The sequence below is a fragment of the Monodon monoceros genome, unplaced genomic scaffold, assembly GCF_005190385.1.
Source record: "Monodon monoceros isolate NGI ecotype Baffin Bay Population unplaced genomic scaffold, NGI_Narwhal_1 Super_Scaffold_7, whole genome shotgun sequence".
Classification (NCBI taxonomy): domain Eukaryota; kingdom Metazoa; phylum Chordata; class Mammalia; order Artiodactyla; family Monodontidae; genus Monodon; species Monodon monoceros.
This window is the reverse complement of record NW_021703784.1, coordinates 8,133,840-8,151,344: the sequence shown is the minus strand read 5'-3', so window position 1 is coordinate 8,151,344 and position 17,505 is coordinate 8,133,840. Positions and strand designations below refer to the sequence as shown.

The window sequence follows — 17,505 nt, the reverse complement described above, 5'->3', positions numbered from 1 at the left end:
TGTGTGTGTGTGTGTGTGTGTGTGTGTGTGTGTGTGTGTGTGTGTGTGTGTACCACATCTTCTTTATCCATTACTCTGCCGATGGACGTTTAGGTTGTGTCTGTGTCTTGGCTATTGTGACTAGTGCTGCTATGAACATAGGGGTACATGTAAGATACATTTTATTTTGATTTAAAAGACATACATAATATATTTGTTTGCTAATGTTTTGCTATAAGGACAAGGTCATTTTCTGATTAAAGTTTGTCATTTTACTTGCACAAACTTCTCCTATAAAATCTATACATTTCATCTTTATTTAAAATGGAATAAGAACTTTGGCTTTGGGGAAGTAATCTGTCTGCAGGATATTTCTAGACTTTTATTGTGTATCCCAGTCTCTTATACTTGTCTCACCTGTAAGCAAATTTTTAAGCAAATTTGAGTCTGGAGTCTTTCCAAAGCACTCCGCTTAGTTTTCTTAGCAACAACTCTTGCTTTTTGCACTCATATTTTATTGGTTTACAGAATAAAATTACATGATTACAGTAACACGTATAACGGGCATAAACTAGTCAACACAAACACTGCTGACTTTCTGACAAGCACATAAATTGGCTAATGAACATTCTACAGAGTAATCTGTTCATCTCGAGCCGTCAGGATACTGTGGACGGCAGTTCTAACGGTTGACAGCAGGAGAGCGTGGTATAATCTGTAGACTTGTTTAATAGAGATCGGTTATTAGAACTTCTGTTGTAGATGCTGGTTTTCCTGTTTTCTTCTTTCCCTCAGGCAGAAGTTAGTATTCTTTGATTCCTTTTGCCCTGTGTCAGAGGCCCCTTGTCATTTCCACTGTTCTGGGGCACTAGCAGCTATAGAAATGTATTCAGATGACAGCGTGCTCCTGAGGTGGAGGCTAAACCCCGGAGCCTTTTTGCTGTTAGGCTGCGGTGAGACTGGAATGGTTTCATCCATCAGTTCCTTGCTTCTGGGTCCCTGAAGAATCCAGTGAGATTTTCTTGCTACTGCATTTTGGCTGAAAGCAGCTAAACTCCTGCTGGAAGCAGTCATTCCATTACAAATCCAGATAGGGTGAGAAACCCTGGCAGAGGGTCCTCTCGGTGGAGGAGAGAGGGGGGGGCGCAGCTCAGCCCCCACTTCTGCCCTCATCTCCTCTTGTCCAGATCCCAGCCTCCCCCTGTCCTGCCTGGGCGATTCTGCCTATTTCCGTCAAAAATGTGCCTGTTCTCTGTGCTGCTGTTACCCAAGCACAGGAGCAAGTTTACAGAGTATTTTCTGAGGGTGGGGGGAGCCTAGAGAAGAAACCAAGCCCCAGCGGCCCTGCCACCATCAGAGGAGCCCCTCCTCCCTTAGCTACTTCTGTGCGCCGGGGTGCGGGCCAAGCATCTTCCTGCATCATCTCGTTTCACCTGCCCAGCCGGCGGGTGAAATGATCCTCATTTTACCAATAACAAAACTAGGCTCCATGAAGGTAACACATTCCCCAAGGTCCCGCAGGATTTGAACCCAGGTCTGTGTGGCTTGAGCCTCTAATGTCTCACCCACTAGGCTTTTACTGCCTCTGCATTGACGCAAGAAACCACAGCATCTCTCAGTTCCCATGCAAAGTCTAGGTAAAGCAAAGGGGGACCCCGACCCTCAGCTGAGGCCCAGAGCCCCGTCCTGGGACAGCTGCAGGATTTTGATAGCCGGGCCCTAGTTTTAGATACAGTGAGGCTGTCTTACTATCTCATCCCTCCTCTTCCTTCCGTATCCATCACATCCACAAGCCCGGCACGCATCCAGCCAGGGTCACAGTTGCACTCTGCTTGCAGCCATCTCACCCCTGCCCCACAGAGCTGAGGACCTTGCTCCAGGGCCCTCGTATAAACTCGGCTATAGTCACAAAAGCTGAGTGCACAAAAACACCAGGGGCCTTCTCTGTTTGATTCTTTTGGTATTGAAATATAACTCACATGCCATAAAATTCACTCTTTTTAACTGTACAATTCAGAGGTTTCAAGTATATTTACAAAGCTCTGTGATCATTACCACTATCTCATTCCAGACTATTTCATCACCCTGGAAAGAAACCCTGTACCCATTAGCCGTCACTCCCCTGCCTCTAGAAGCCAGCGATCTACTTTCTGTCTAGATGGGTTTGCCTGTTTTGGATAATTCACATGAATGAAATCGTACGACATGGAGTCTTTCGTGACTGACTTCTTTCATTTAGCGTGATGTGTTCAGGGCTCATCCATATTGTACCATATAGCAGTGCTTCGTTCCTGTGTATGACTGAACAGTATCCCATTGTGTAGATAGACCACATTTTGTTTATCTGTTCATCCGTTTATGGACATTTGGGTTGTTTCAATTTTGGGGCCTTGAGTGATACTGCTACACACATTCGTGTACACCCCACAATCCTGAGCCCGTCCTTATCTTTGAGATTCTTTGTCAGATTGCCAGCTATCCTCACCCACAGGGCTAGAGCCTCACATGCTGGGCTCATCCCTGCTGGAAGAAACAGGGTTGTCGCACACCCGGGTACAGTGTGTGCCCTGCACAAGGGCTCCCAGCCAAGGAAGGCTTGTGGAGGTGAGATCCGGTTGGTTGCCTCTGCGCCTTGGTGTTGCTTTCAGTCACTCAGCAAACATTCTTGCCCCTTCCCTGTGCCTAGCATTGTATTAAGCTCTGAAGGAAGCATGCATCCATCCCTGTCAGAGGCCCATGTACGGGCTTCATCGACAGCTGACTTAGAACAGTGGTGGCTCTTACAACAGAGAGAGACAGTCTATGGAAAGGGTATGGTACTCGGAGGCAGGATCTAGATTTGAGTCTCACTGCCCCCTCTACGTAGCCAGCAGACCTGCGGTGAATTGCTTAACCTCATGAAGCCTCAGTTTCCTCTGCTGTATAATGGGAATCACGATACCCAGCTAGAATAAGATGATGGATGTGAAGGTACTTTGTCCTGATACAGACACAGCTGCTGCTACAAATACCCCCCCCGTCTCCCTCCAGGAATCCCCACCATCTGCCCTGCCTTGGAAAACGCTGAGAGAAACATTGACGCTTCTAGGGAATCCGTGGAGGAAAGTAGGAAATCTTGAAAAGCAAGAAAATGGCCTAGGGAGGCTGAACCATTCTTGTTCCAGAATATTTTGTCTGCTACTTTTTCCGTTAACTTCATCCCCTTATCTGAAATCTCACTCATCAGAGACCCACTTAAAATGATCCAATCCTTGTCAAAATACCTACAGCGAGGCCCTGAGGCCATCACTCCTTCACAGCTTAGGTATGAATTCATCCAAAAGCTTGGTTTTCTACACCCACTCAGCTAAGATCACTTTCATGGGAAGAGTGCCAGTGCCTATTATTGGTAGAAGATGAAGATTAGAACATTTTTAAACACAGCATTTTGAGGAGGTAAGCCAGACTGGGGTGCCAGAGGAAAGGTTCCTAGCAATTGTTTTCAACCTCTTCTAGGTCCTTGACCCTTTTGAGAATCTGATGAAAGCTTTATCTCCATCATCATGAACATAGTTGCAGGGCATTTGACCGTGAAGCCCTAGAGGCCAGAGGCCTCCAGTTCAGGAAGCTGACTGTAGGATAACACGAAGACCCGGGGATTTGTGAGAGGGGTGCTGGGAAGAGTCAACAAGGCACCAAAAAGGGAGAAGCTGACAAAGTCTGTCCTCTCCAGTCTCAGCGTTTACCCAGGTCTAGTTCTGTTCCCTGAAAGTAGAGGAAGATCTCTTGTTTGTTCTTCCTGAATCCAGGGGGGCTTCTCTCCACCAGAACACAGATCTTTAACTAAACTGTCCACTAAAACCTAAGCTTCAGGTAGGAGACATGATTTCGGCACTCAAAGGGCTGATAAATTAATTGGGGGAATAAATCATACACATACTACGAGCGGTCAACCCGTGATGTAATCCAGTGCTGTTACACAAACACACACGCAAGGGGCTGGGGAATAGATGACTCGATAGAGGTGAGGGGGCTTGCCCACCTTGCTGGTCAGACACATCCAGCATAGTGTGTCCAGGACTGAGCATCAGATATCAAAAGGTCCTTCGACGAGCCGTGTCCAGAGAAGGGCAGCCAGGATGGGGAAATGTCTGTTCAGATGACTCCGACAGGAAACGTGTCACATGATGAATGGCTCAAGGCTGGGGATGTTGGGTCTGTAGAAAAGATTAGTTCCTTTAGGGCAGCCTGGTACAGTAGAAGGGACAAGGCTTTGGAGGCAGACAGACCTGAGATTGAGCCCTGCTCCATTTTTTACTGACTATATGACCTTGAGCGGGTCAATTAACTTCTCTGATGTCAATTTCCTCTTCATAAAATGGAGATAATAATACCTACCTATGGTGAATATCAACAATACGTTAAAAAGCGCAGTAGCTGACAGAGGTGGAATGGATGTGGTTAAAGACACGGGGGTGTGGGTCCCAGCTCTGCCATGTACCCCCCATATAACCTGAGGCCAGTGTTTAATGCCTCTGGGCTCAGTTTTCTCATGTGTAGAAGGTACCCCCTCCCCGTCCCCCTTCCCCCACAAATATGCTTGAAACCATCAGTTGTGGGAATAGCACCGTTAATACGTAGGCAGCCTGATACAAGCTAGAATTCCCCCACCCTCTCCTACCCATCTTCACACCCACAAACACACACAAAGGGAATGGTGACAAGTACCAGTTACCCCCTAGGGTCCTATGATCATTCAACGAAGACATACTGAACGCTCGGCATGGGCCAGGCGTTTTCCTCGGCACCAATGAGGTGGGGATGAAAAGACAGGTGTGGGCCCTTTTCTCAAACATTGCAGCCTGTCTGGTTGGGGTGAAAAACAACAGATCATCCTTGTAGTGTGTGGAATCCTGGGTAGGGTGAGGGCTCAGAGCTCATGGGGGGGACCTAAGGGGTTGGGAGCAGGTTAAGAAGGACCAATCTTGCTGCCATGAGAAGGATGGATTGAAGAAGCCAGAGGGAGGGAGAGTGGTTTTGTAATTGCAGGAGGGTGAAGAACGAGAGGGCAGTAGATTTTTACAATGAGAAACTATACGGCAGTGAACATGAATGTGATTGTTACATAGAACAGCCATAAGTGGATCTCACACCATACTGTGGAGTGAAATACTACATGCTATATGATTCCATTTATATAGAGTCCCAAACCAGGCAAAACTAAACCATAATGGTTAGGGATGTAACATAGATAGTAAAACTATAAGGAAAAGCAAAAAAAGTAATTACCATAAACATCAGGTGATCTTTGGGGAGGATATCTTTGGAGGTATGTGATTGGGAGGGGGCAGAAAAGGGGCTGCTGGGGTGCTGGTAGAATTCTAGTTTTTGACCTGGCGGGTGGTCACATGGGTGTTTGTGATACTACACCAAGCTATGCATTTCAGTTCTTTGTGCTTTTCTGTGTGTGCACAGCTGTAAGTGGGGAGGGGAGTCGAAAAGAGAGAGAAATGGAAGAGTGGGACATATAAGCAAGGGCAGCTACAGCAGGAAAGGGAGGGTCCTTGGGTGACTTGTGTGCCCCTCTCCACCCCAAACTGCTCTAGCATCTTGGAAGTCAGGGTGTGCCTCGCATTTTTGATGTGATGAAATGTGGTTGTTTCAGGACCCCTCACCATCCTGGCTGCCTCCCTCCGGCTGGTCTCTGGCCCTTCTAGAGCAGCGGCCACGCTGTCAAGCTGTGGCCGCAGCAGATCACGTGCCCACAGTTGGTCAGGAGCGAGAAGGGAAGGAGGGTGTGGTTGACCCCAGTGCAGGAAAGTGGGAAAGCCAGCTCCAGCGGGCCCCTGCTCCAGCGGGCCCCTGCTCCAGCGGCAGCTCCGACTCACACCTGCAGGCTGCTGCTTCCCACGCGCTGTGTCCCTCAGGGACGTGGCTGGCCTCCTGCGGGTCTTCCTGGGCTAGGAGGTGGGTGCACCATCTTGGGTGGGCTTTGAGTGGAAGACGTGGCCAGGGGCCCATGGGCCAGCCTGGCTGAGCTGCTTTCAGACCCGGGGCCCTAGGGGGAACCCATAGTTCAAACTGAGAGATGCCTTCAGCTCCAGTTTAGCCCAGAAGAGACTTGAGTTCCAGGGCCAAAAGGGAGGTGTCAGGGAAAGAGTTTGGTCAGACGTCAGAGGAGCTTCCCGATGCCAACTGTGGTGTCGTGAAACGCCTACTCAGTATAAATCCTGCAGTTCCCTTCCCCAGAGACTAAATATTCAACGATACCGTGTCTGGGAGGCTTCACCATGTGGTACAGAGTGAGTCAGTGCAGCACACGTGCTTTGCCTGCATCATTCATTCCATCACCCCCGAAGTCCAGGGAGCAGTCACCATCTTCTTATTTCTCTTTTAAGCCCAGGAAACTGAGGATGGCATACATCAAACAATAAATCGTCAGGGTCACACGGCTGGCTAAGTGGTGGGTGCAGGACGCGACCTTTGCAAAGGCCATGCTCTTAACCACCAGGCAGCACTGCCCAGCCCCCTGAGGCTCCCCGCTGGCCCTGAAAAGGAGCTGTAATTTTCTGGTCCATTCTCTGTCTCTCCTAGAGGGCTGCTGTCTGTGCCCTTCCCTCCCAACTCCAGAGGAGCTCCTCCAAATTGTGATCAGAGAGCAGCTGCCACAGCCTGATGGCTCACCACCATCTCGCTGGATTCCTCTCCCCGTCCCTGGCCTCGAGCCCTTCCGATCGTGCTAAAAGTAGCACTGACCAAATCGAGGGCTGTCCAGGGGCCAGGACTATTTTGACTCTGTCCTCAGGAATCATCTGGTGTGAGGCGTAGACAAGCTGGAGGCATGGACAAGCTGGACTGCTCCCATGAGCACCCAGACGTGGTGCCAGGAACGTTCTGGCGACACACCTGTCCCCAAGGCCGTGCCAGATGCAGCCACTCACCCCATGGCCTCCACTGCATGCCTCGCGAGACACTGGTCCCAGGAGCGATGGGTGGTGGGACTTGCCCCCCAGGAGGATAAGGGCTTTGTATCCCTACCATAAGAGAACAACCAGCCAGTTTCAGGGACCCTGCCTCACCTCCCTCTCCATTAATTGGGAGCACCTTAATCTGTGGATTGATGACATCCACTCAGAATGGCAGCCCGCACGCGAAGCCTCCTTAGAGACAGCAGCAAATATTATCTGGGTGACGCTGAAGCATTTCCTTCTATGGAGGTTTCTAATGATGGATGAGATTTGCATCTGACTGACTTGACTCTAAGTCCCAGTGCAAAGCCCCTGTCTGGAAGGCCCAGGTCCTCCTTTACTGGGATGGCTTGGCCATTCTTCAAAATCCAGTTGAGGTCCCTCCTCCCTAGGGAAGGCTCCCCTGACTTCTCTTACCACCTGATGGGTACTTACACACTACGTTTTCTTTTTTTTTTTTTTGCCTCCAGAATCTGAGCTCTTTACTAAAACAGTTTACAGACTGCAGTGCTGAAGACACACTACCTCTTAATAGAGGCTTTTTCCTTTGCCTGTAGCCTTTCCCTCTAAGCTGCGAGCTCTATGGCCAGGTATCGTTCACTTGCGGGCACCTCCGAGGTAGCAGCTTCCCAGCATTTGTGGTTGATGAACCGGCGCAGTCGGCAAGGCTCAGGGAACAAGTCAGCCATCTCCTTCTTGTGCTGGTTCACTCATCTGTTTCATACACGAACACTGAATATCCACTCTGCCTGTTACTGGTCTGGACACTGGAGATGCAATGTCTAATAAGACTGGGTCCCTGCCTGAGAGCAGCTCCCAGGATAGGGGGAGATATCTATCACCATATAGCGGGCTAAAGGCAATTATTCAAGTGCAGCAGTGACTAACTTTGCCCCGGGGAGCTGGGGGGAAAGGCCTCTCAGAGGACTTGACCTGTGAAAGGTCTTTGCAGAAGCTCAGAAACGTACGCAGTGGAAAAGTGGGAGAAAGCTTTCCAGCAGAGGGAACAGCATGTGCAAAAGCATGGAGGTATGAAGGGCCTAGTGGGGCCCAGGAAGGCCGAAAGGTTACTATATTTTTGCTGTGTTCTCAGACCGGTTGCCACGGATGACAGGGAGGCTGCTCGGCTCCTATCAGGGCCGCTGAGCTTGGAGCTCCACGCGGCAGGGGAGGAGGGCTTGGCCACCACCCCTCCCCAGAGGGTGTCAGATGCACGGAGCCCCTGGGAGGCTACAGTCTCCTCCCCATCTCCCTGGGCTCCTTCCCAGTTAGATGAAATTGGCTCCTATGACACCGACGTGCTTTCCTTCTTGTTAGAATCTTAATATTATATGGATCACGAGTCCCGGCTGCCCCGGTGTTGTGGTCAGGGTCAGAGGTGTGAATTAAAACAACACATGACCCTAATTGCTTCAGTCGAGGGACATTGAGGACACCGAAGAGGTTCCTTTCCTTTGTCACTGATAATGAGAGTTCTATGGAGGCTGTTGATCTCTAGCTCATCCCTTAGAGAGCTTTAAGCACCTTGCCAACATTGTCCAACAATAGTATGAAGAGCGATCTCTTATTGAGCACTTTACAAGTATAATTTCTTTTAATCATTAGATGGCTTTATCATGTGGGGTTAAGTGATGTGCCTGAGATCTCACAGCTCTTCATGATAGAGCCAGAATCTGAGCCCCGGTCTTCAGGACTTTGGAAAGCCCAAGCACCACTATCTCAGTAAGGGGATGATTCTGACCTGAGGACAGCTTGGCCCTCTACCCTGAGAGCTCCCGAACCTCCCCTAGCTGCCAGGGCAAGGCTCTGACCTGTTCAGACGCTCATCACACCTATATTGCAAGCCTGCTGGGTGCCAGGTGTTATGTAGAAGCCTGGAAAAGACACACAGACACATAGACCCAGACATCATGGGGCTCACCACCCGGTGGGATCCAGAAGGTCCCCTAACCCTCTGTCACCCCAAACTTTCCCAGTCTTTAATGTGACCTATTCAGCCTCCCCAGCGCTTTGGCCAACACCCACTTCTAAGCTTCTCCGGTGCTTGTTACCCAAACCCCAGCACCCACCGCCTTGTTTCTGCTTTCTTTTGCTCAGCAGCCGTTTGTACTTCAGGTACATGTGGCGGGTGCTGGGGATACATTAATAAGAGCTGGTCTCTGCCCTCATGAAGCATGATCCGAGAGAGAGACAAACGTGTAATCAGTGCAGGACTGAAGGCCCTGCCCCACGTCCTCACTCACCCCCACAGAGACACTGACTCCGTCTCACAAAGTGGAAGCATGAAGTGATGCGGGGAGCCCGGACCAACGTCAGAACTGAGTTCCGAGCTGATGCCGCCATCTGGGGGACAGTGGAGACAGTCCTTCAGTTTCTTCACCTAACCTGCCTCTTACCAAGTTTTACCGATATGCTTTATTAAGTGAAATTAAGTGCATGAAAGCATTTCATAGGCTACAAAGTATTACACAAGCCGTAGTTACCATTATATTTATCTTCTGTCTCCTAGGATGCCTGTGTGAATTGCACACGTAGTAGATATTCAGTAAATGTCAGTTAGTTTAAATTAAATGGATTCGTTCCCCCGTTTACCACCTTCTGAGAGTCCTGTGGGCTTTTGAGGCCATTGTCAATCCTAATATTGATAATGCCTGACCTGCCTGTTTGGGGGTGGACCAAGTGAGAATGTGACACTGCTTTGGAAGCGATCAGTATTGAACTGTACCGACCCTTGGGAAACCACTTGGTCCTCCACCATGGGGGGCTGGGCTCAGGGCAGGTAGCCCTCCTCAGGGACCCAGCAGCCTCCCTCCAAGCCCTTGGCCATTCTTTCTGGGGAACATTACACTTTCCCCTTTTTGGGCTTCCAAACCCCTGGGGCTACCTGGCCTGCGATGCTGCCTGTGTTGTGGGCACGGTCTCTAGGGGGACCAGGCCACCACGTGCCCACCCCTCACTAGCCCTTCACCTCTCATTTCAGCACCCCTACCCCACGGAGGATGAGAAGAGGCAGATCGCGGCCCAGACAAACCTCACCCTCCTGCAAGTGAATAACTGGTGAGTTAGTATTGCCTGCCCAGAGGCTCTCAGACCCAGGGGCCACTTGCTGGGCAGGGGAATGCATAGCAGGGGAAAGAGGCTAGAGTGCCCAGCCTGGCCTCAGTCTCAACCTGGCGACCATGCCAGCCATCGCATGTGGGCTGGAAGCAGATATCCGGAATCAACACCTAGGGCTTCATCTGCAGCTTCTCAGCGCCCTCTCCTGGGAAACTGTGTCAGGAACATCACTGGGAGCTTCTTGCCTCCTTGCAGAAAACCCAGCCCCACCTGCACTACGGACACACAGGGGTGGCTGCCTCCCACGACCCGAGGCCACCAGTGGTCATCTGGTCTACTCACCACCCATGTAAAAAGAGCTCAGGCTGAAACACTCTGCAGGGCTGGGAGCAGGAAGAATAGGGAGGAGCTGGCAGTCCTCACCCCACAGGGCTCCCGTGCCCCCTCCTCTGTGGCCGCCTGGGGTGTCATAGAAACCTCAGAGGGCAAGTTCTGGCTGGATGGGAGCAGACCCTTGGCCCTCTGGAGAGAGGTCAGGTCAGAGGTTAGTGCCTTTGACTGGGGGGCTCTTCCTTCCTCTGTTCAGTCCTGACCGGTCTGGAGCAGAGATTCCTGACCCTTCTCACGCATTCGTCCCACGCTGGTTTGTGGTCACCAAGCCCCCTGGTGACGTCACGAGCTCCTCGGTGCCCAGGGCTCATCACAGCTGTGCTTCCACACCCTAGACCAGACCCCGGTCTGTTCCGTACAAGGACCAGCTTCTCAGAATCTGGAAGCGGCTTAGCGCTCTCTGCACACACATTCACACGCATGCGCACACACGCACACGTGCGCACACACAGACACAAGCTCACGTGTGCATACACACGTGCACACACCCACACACAGACACACGTACCTGCGCACACATGCTCCCACCCCCTGGTGGTGACTTACCCGTCTCCATCTTACTCCTGGGCAGGTTCATCAACGCCCGGAGGCGCATCCTGCAGCCCATGCTTGACGCCAGCAACCCCGACCCTGCCCCCAAAGCCAAGAAAATCAAGTCGCAGCACCGGCCCACCCAAAGATTCTGGCCCAACTCCATTGCTGCAGGGGTGCTGCAGCAGCAGGGTGGTGCCCCGGGGACAAACCCCGATGGTAAGAGCTGGGGCTGAGGGTACTGTAGACGGGGGCGGGGGGCTGGTCGGGAGGGGCTCCTGGAGCTCCTATGGGCGCAGCTGTGCACAGAGTCAGGGGCTGATCGTCTACACGCTTGAGTGGCCGTGTCAGCTCTGTCACAATAGGTATCCCTACCCGATCCCCATCAAACGATGTATGTCAGCCTGAAAGAAGGGAATTTTTTTTTTTTTTTGCGTATACTTTAACAAGCCAAAAGCAATCTCACAAAGACGAGTGGGAGTCAGTTGGTGGTCATCTGAGTCAGTGGCTCCTCAGCAGAGTCCCCCCTCCTCAGTCCCACACCCACCTGAAGTTCCTCAGCACCAGTGTCTGCACAGTTCCCCAAGAGCCAGGGCCATCTATAAATACCGAAGTAGGCAGCTGGCTTGTGAACGGAGGCCAGGAAGAGCATTGTTTTCCCAGCTTCTCCATCACACCCTTCGTATACACGTTTCTAATTGCCGGTCGCCTGGTGCACAATGAATAATTCAATGAGCCACGAGCCAGACAACGTTTTATAGCTTAGCATGTGAAGCTAGCTCTGTGTGGGAAGTGGAGTGGAGGTGTACACGTGTGCAGGCCTAGCTTCATGTATACGTGCATTTATATGACTGGGTACCAGTTCTGTGTGGTGGGCAATAGTCTTATGGGGTAGAGTAGAAATCAACAGATTTTGAGCTTGACCAGCCAGGGAGAGAATCCCAGCTATATCATGCCTGACTGTGTCATTCTGAGCTAATGACTCAACTGTCTGAGACTGTTCCTTCCTCTTGAGGATGGGGGTGATAACACCTACTTACAGAATTCTTCGAAAGGCAACAGTGTTTGACATAGTTACACAGAGGATGCTCAGGAAGTGGTACCCAGGAGCACTGCTGCTTGGGATGGGGCAGGGAGCGGCTGACAGGGGAACGGACAGGAGACTTCGCGCCAGGGGACTGTCCAGCGTAGGAGCTCACCACTGAAGCCACTGGCTTTCCTGGGCCTGACCCTTGCCTTCTTCTCCCACATAGGTTCCATCAACCTGGACAACCTGCAGTCCCTGTCCTCAGACAATGCCACCATGGCCATGCAGCAGGCTATGATGGCCGCACACGACGACTCACTGGATGGGACAGAAGAAGAGGATGAAGATGAGATGGAAGAGGAAGAGGAAGAGGAGCTGGAGGACGAGGCCGACGAGCTGCAGACAACGAATGTCAGCGACCTGGGCTTGGAGCACAGTGACTCCCTGGAGTAGCCGGGCAGCCCAGGTGGCACTGATCACTGAGCAGGAGTGTCGTCAGGAGGGCTTCAGGCTGCGGGGGGAGGAGACATGGGCAGGCAGCACCGAGGAAGTTGGACCCTGGCTTCCCAAAATCAGTAGCTGGAGGAAATGCAGAGGAAACACCTGTTCCTTCCCAACCACCAAGCTTCCACCAGCACCCTGGCCCCACTTCCCTAGAGCTGCAGAGGACTCCGTTTGGCGGGGCCAGTCGAGCAGCCTGGACAGAAAGGCAGGAGTGAGATCTGGACTCACCAAATCCCTGAAGACAGATGGCACCCACGCCCCCAAACCCCCGCCACTGAAGGACTTGAGTTGTTTACAAGCCCTGCGCCGTGAGGTGGATCAGTGCTGTTCACAGAGTGAGCCTTTGCCAGGGAACAGAGTTAGGAGGAAAGGGAGAGACAAAGGGGGTCTGCGTTCCACCTCCAGAGGGCTGTTAGCTCCTCTGAGAGACATTCAAGGGCAGGAGGGAGCCTCAACATATAATCCATGGCTGGAGGAGGGGAACGGCCTGAGGCGTCACATCCGGCAGACCAGGGTGGGACCTGGACTCCTGGAGCTCCTCTCAGCCCTCCAAGGCCCTGTCTCTGGGCACAGGCAGCCGTGGACTTGGGAGAGAGGGATGGGAGCCACCGGAGCTGCCTTCTCTCTCTCCTGGAAATCAGTGGTAAGCTGGTGGGCTCATTTATAGGAGGTAAAGCGGAGCCCCTTCACCTGGGTTGGCTCCAGGACCCAAGGAGATGGCAGAACCTGGGGTAGGAGCCGTATCAAGGTGACTTTGGGGACCACAGCTATCCCCAGTGGTCACAGAACTCAGCTCCTGTAACAACAGGACAGCGGTGTCTTATCCCAGGTGTTCCAGCCCTCAGATGGAGCTCCCCAGACGTTCCACCCCCTCCAGGGGCCATCAGAGAGGGTGGAGCCAGGTTAGCTTGGAATCTGTCCACCCTTCCTGTCCCTCACTGCTGTCCCCCTGCTCCCAGGCCGGCTCCACCAGCCTTCATCCTCTCGTCTTCACTCTGTCCTTCAGAGGAGGCAGAAGAAACATTGGAAAGAAGCATCCAGCCCAGTGGGAAGCCAGGGGTTGGAGAAGGTGCTACATCCCTCTTCTCATCAATATCCAAAGTGTGGAGGAGGTGCCCCCCCCCCCCCCCCCCGCCTCACTGTTCTACACACCATCACTTACACAGCACTGGATAAACTGGGGCTCCACCAGGAGGAGGGGTCTTCCCACCATCTGCCCAACACACACACCCCCACCCCAACATCCAGTCCCCCGGGGTTGGCACCCCATCCTCCCGTTCCCTCCCACCCCTATGGCTGTGAATGACGGGACTGATCACACGTGTGTTTTCCATTGAAGTTAATTTAATGGACTTGCAGCTTCATTTGTCAGTTGTGCGTTGGCCATCTCCATCAGTGGCAGGATGTGAGCGGCTGCCTGGCTCAACTCAAGGGCCCCCGCGGGGCCCCCTAAGGAGGAGCAAAAGGATGGTGGCTTTCCTGAGGTCTCCCTGAAATGAATGTATTTCTTCCCCCAAAAGAGCTGATATCTAATGTTTTAATAAGGATTTTTGAGAAACAAATAACCTTATTTATAATCTGGGTGATCCAATCATTTTTTACTCCCTTTTGATGCCATAGGTAGAGGAAAGTCTAGCTTTTTTGGCGTGAGACTTTTGCAACGTGAAGTGGGATAAAATACATTTCCTGTTCTGGTTCATTTTTCTTGTTCACATGCACACCCTTCCACTTATCACTTTTGACAGGCATCCCACCCCAGCACAGGCACACCTGCACACATGTGCCCACACATCCTCCTCCCAGCCCCCTCCACCTGCCTAATTAATGTTATGCAACCTCTTCTGATGTATCCACCAAACCAGTACTGAATGTGGCCGAGTTTTCAGTAAACCTTATTACCTACCATAATTCTGGCACGCGATTCTCTTTTTCTGTGATTAGGGGTTAGGGGGACCCTGGACCAGAGAAAATTTGGAGGCCTCAGCATACTCCTTGTTGACCTGAATACCCATGAAAGGACCAAGGAAGAAGGCTTTCTGGGTGTCCTCAGTTTACCTCTCTGGGGAGGACGACGGCCAAGTGCAGTACACTCAGCGCAGACGTGTCTGCTCCAAGACAAAGAGATGAAGGAGGAAGACAGGAGGAGGCTCTGCACTGCCCTCTCCTGGCAGGCTGCCCCCATAGCAGGGGAGCTCTTCCACCACACTCTACCCTCAAAGCCCCTTGCTTTTCCGACCTCCATCCAAGCTGGGGCCACCACTGCCCCTCCCCCAGCCTTCACATGCCCTATCCCTCAGGTGAAAGGTCCCGGGAATCAGGAAGGAGAGGCAGTCTTGACTGCCACATTGAATCCAGGAGCTGTGTCCAGAGCGTAGCCTGCCCTTTGAACCGCATAATTCAGCACTCTATTCCCTAGGGCGGGAAGAAAGTTAGAGGCAGCTATCTCCCCAACTAAGTGAGAGGCAGTCTTTCATGTTACTTTCAACCTAGAGGTTTCCTTATCTGGGCCCTGTACTGGGGTATCGGTTTAGAAGCAGGAGGGAGGGTTCCTTGTTCCCGTTCAAAAAGGCTGCAGAGTTCACACTTACCCGTGGACACCCTCTGGCCAGGCTGAAGATGGGAAAGGGGAAAACGGCAGGCAAAACGGATCTCCACGCAGCGTGGATAGCGGTCCCCTGGGTCACCGCCCTCCCAGAGCCCAGCCCCCAGTCACACCTGGAGATTCTGCAAACACAGCAGAGATGCCACCTCTGGGCAGTGAAAAAAGTCTCAAGAGCCACAGGACGGTGATACCTAGAACCTCACCTTCCAGAGCCAGGAAGACAGCTTTCAAAGCAGTGATTTCCAAGGAACACAGTCTTAAAAGATATGCTATCCAAAAAAAAAAAAAAAAAAAAAAAATTCCACAGCCTAATTAGTCTAGGATGAACTGCATATTATATTTGATAGAGGAGTTTCATAATGTGCATTAGTACATTAAAGCCTCTGAGAAGTCCTGCAGGAAAGAAACCTGTCTCTGTTTAACATGTTCCCCAAAAGTATTTATCTTTTTTTTTCAAGTAATGTCTATTCAATTATACTAGTTACACACAAAACACATTTTAGGAAACACTACTCTCAGAAATTACAGTGGCTCTAACCCCAGCCTCTCCCACCCCTTCCTAAGTGTTTCTCTCAAGTTCCACCATCTTTTACACAATGCTTCTAACTAAAAAGTGGTTTCCTAAATCATTTGAGATGTGGGTGGTTGTGTTTTGAGAAGGCAGCAACCTCTGTCTGTGCATGACCCCAATCCTATCCAACCCACGGAGAAGATGTGCCACAATCCATGCAGAAGTAAGAGATGGGACAATGCGGGGGTGGGGGTGGGGGAGAGGTTCCTTTACCCCCAAAATGGAGCTGTGGTATCAGGGCCCTGGGAAATGTTCAGACTAACTTTTAGCCCCGGCCCTGAGCCCATCAGGGATGAACTGATTGGAGATTCCTGCTCAGGGAAGTTCATGACCAGAGCTCAACTTCCTCGACCATGGGACCTCTCTGCTGCCTTGGATGTGACCAGATGAGGGCAGTGACTGTCACACTGCAGCCGGCACGAACTCATTCATTCATGTATTAATTGAGCGCCGACTCTGTCCCAGGCAGTTCTAGATACTGAGGATATAACTGATCAACAAAGACATAGTTCTTGCCTTCAGAGAATTCACATTCTAGGGGAAGATTGAGACTGAAGTGAGCTCCTAACATCCCCATAATGGATGAGTTATGATCGCATCCTAGGACAATGACCTCAAGCTTGATCATTCAGAGCTGTAAACAGGAGGCACTCAGGTCAAATTCAGCTCACGGTCATGTTTTGTCTGGACCATATATTGTTTTGTAAAATTTGGGGGCCAACATTTAAGTTAGAAGGTTGCACATAAAAATTCACATTCCTGGTTTCTCTTCAAAAATCGGGCAATCAGGCAACTCGGGACCTATATTCCCACCCGGCTACAGCTGAATGTATTCGAGTCACTGCCGCCCCCGATGATGTGGCCTCCAGGTTGTCATGACAATGGCAACTCATGTGATCCCCCAACCGGAAGGCTGAGGGTCATTTATTATTGGGCGGCCGCTCCTTGGATGGCTCATTGACTAATTAAGCTTCCTCCTCCTTTTATTCTTTTCCTTTTTTGCCTTTCCCTCCAATATTTGAGTGGTTTTTTTAAAAAGGAAAATATAGCTTTATACCCATTGCTCTATCAAGAGTGATGGTGGCACATCACTGGTGGCGCATGGTTAAGAATCCGCCTGCCAATGCAGGGGACACGGATTCGAGCCCTGGTCTGGGAAGATCCCACATGCCAGAGTGGCTAGGCCCGTGCGCCACAACTACTGAGCCCCCAAGCCACAACTACTGAGCCTGTGCGCCCATGCTTCGCAAGAGAAGCCACCGCAACGAGAAGCCCGTGCACCGCAACGAGGAGTAGCCCCCGCTCACCGCAGCTAGAGAAAGCCCGCACGCAGCAACGAAGACCCAATGCAGCCAAAAATAAATAAATAAAAGTAAATTTATAAAAATAAAACAATGGTTCCTTTAAAAAAAAAAGTTGGGGGGGGCGCTCTGCACGTCCCTGGTGGCGCAGTGGTTGAGAGTCCGCCTGCCGATGCAGGGGACACAGGTTCCTGCCCCGGTCCGGGAAGATCCCACATGCCACGGAGCGGCTGGGCCCGTGAGCCATGGCCGCTGAGCCTGCGCGTCCGGAGCCTGTGCTCCTCAACGGGAGAGGCCACAACAGTGAGAGGCCCGCGTACCGCAAAAAAAAAAAAAGGGGGGGGGGACTCTGCCTTTGAAAAAAATTCGGGAGAATATATTAGTGGAAGTGAAGAATCTCCCACCTTTAATTGCAAAGGTACCTGTGTCTGACATCCAGATACCTTCACTCATACGTTGCCTGCCTACCTGGCCCTCAGAGGTGATCATGAGCCTTGAGGCATAAAAACCGCCAGGTTGCTTGTTATATACGATTAGGTCCCACGACTAGATTTTTCCCAGATTCTGATCAAGATGCTAAAGACTTTGAGAAACAT

The 17,505-nt window shown here is 51.4% G+C and overlaps 1 protein-coding gene across 6 annotated transcripts in view; it reads left to right on the top strand.

Moving 5' to 3' along the window:
• PKNOX2 (PBX/knotted 1 homeobox 2) overlaps positions 1–14,340 on the top strand; it is a 258,304-nt gene extending 243,964 nt beyond the window's left edge. For 5 of the 6 annotated variants that reach the window (XM_029208079.1, XM_029208078.1, XM_029208075.1 and 2 more), the window contains 3 exons: positions 9,907–9,983; positions 10,945–11,123; positions 12,158–14,340. In XM_029208079.1, the coding sequence (XP_029063912.1) occupies positions 9,907–9,983; positions 10,945–11,123; positions 12,158–12,384 (483 nt within the window). In that variant the 3' untranslated portion in view covers positions 12,385–14,340. The remainder of the gene's footprint in view (positions 1–9,906; positions 9,984–10,944; positions 11,124–12,157) is intronic. The other variant, XR_003791451.1, reaches the window with a different exon arrangement.
• The last annotated feature ends 3,165 nt before the right edge of the window (positions 14,341–17,505 follow it).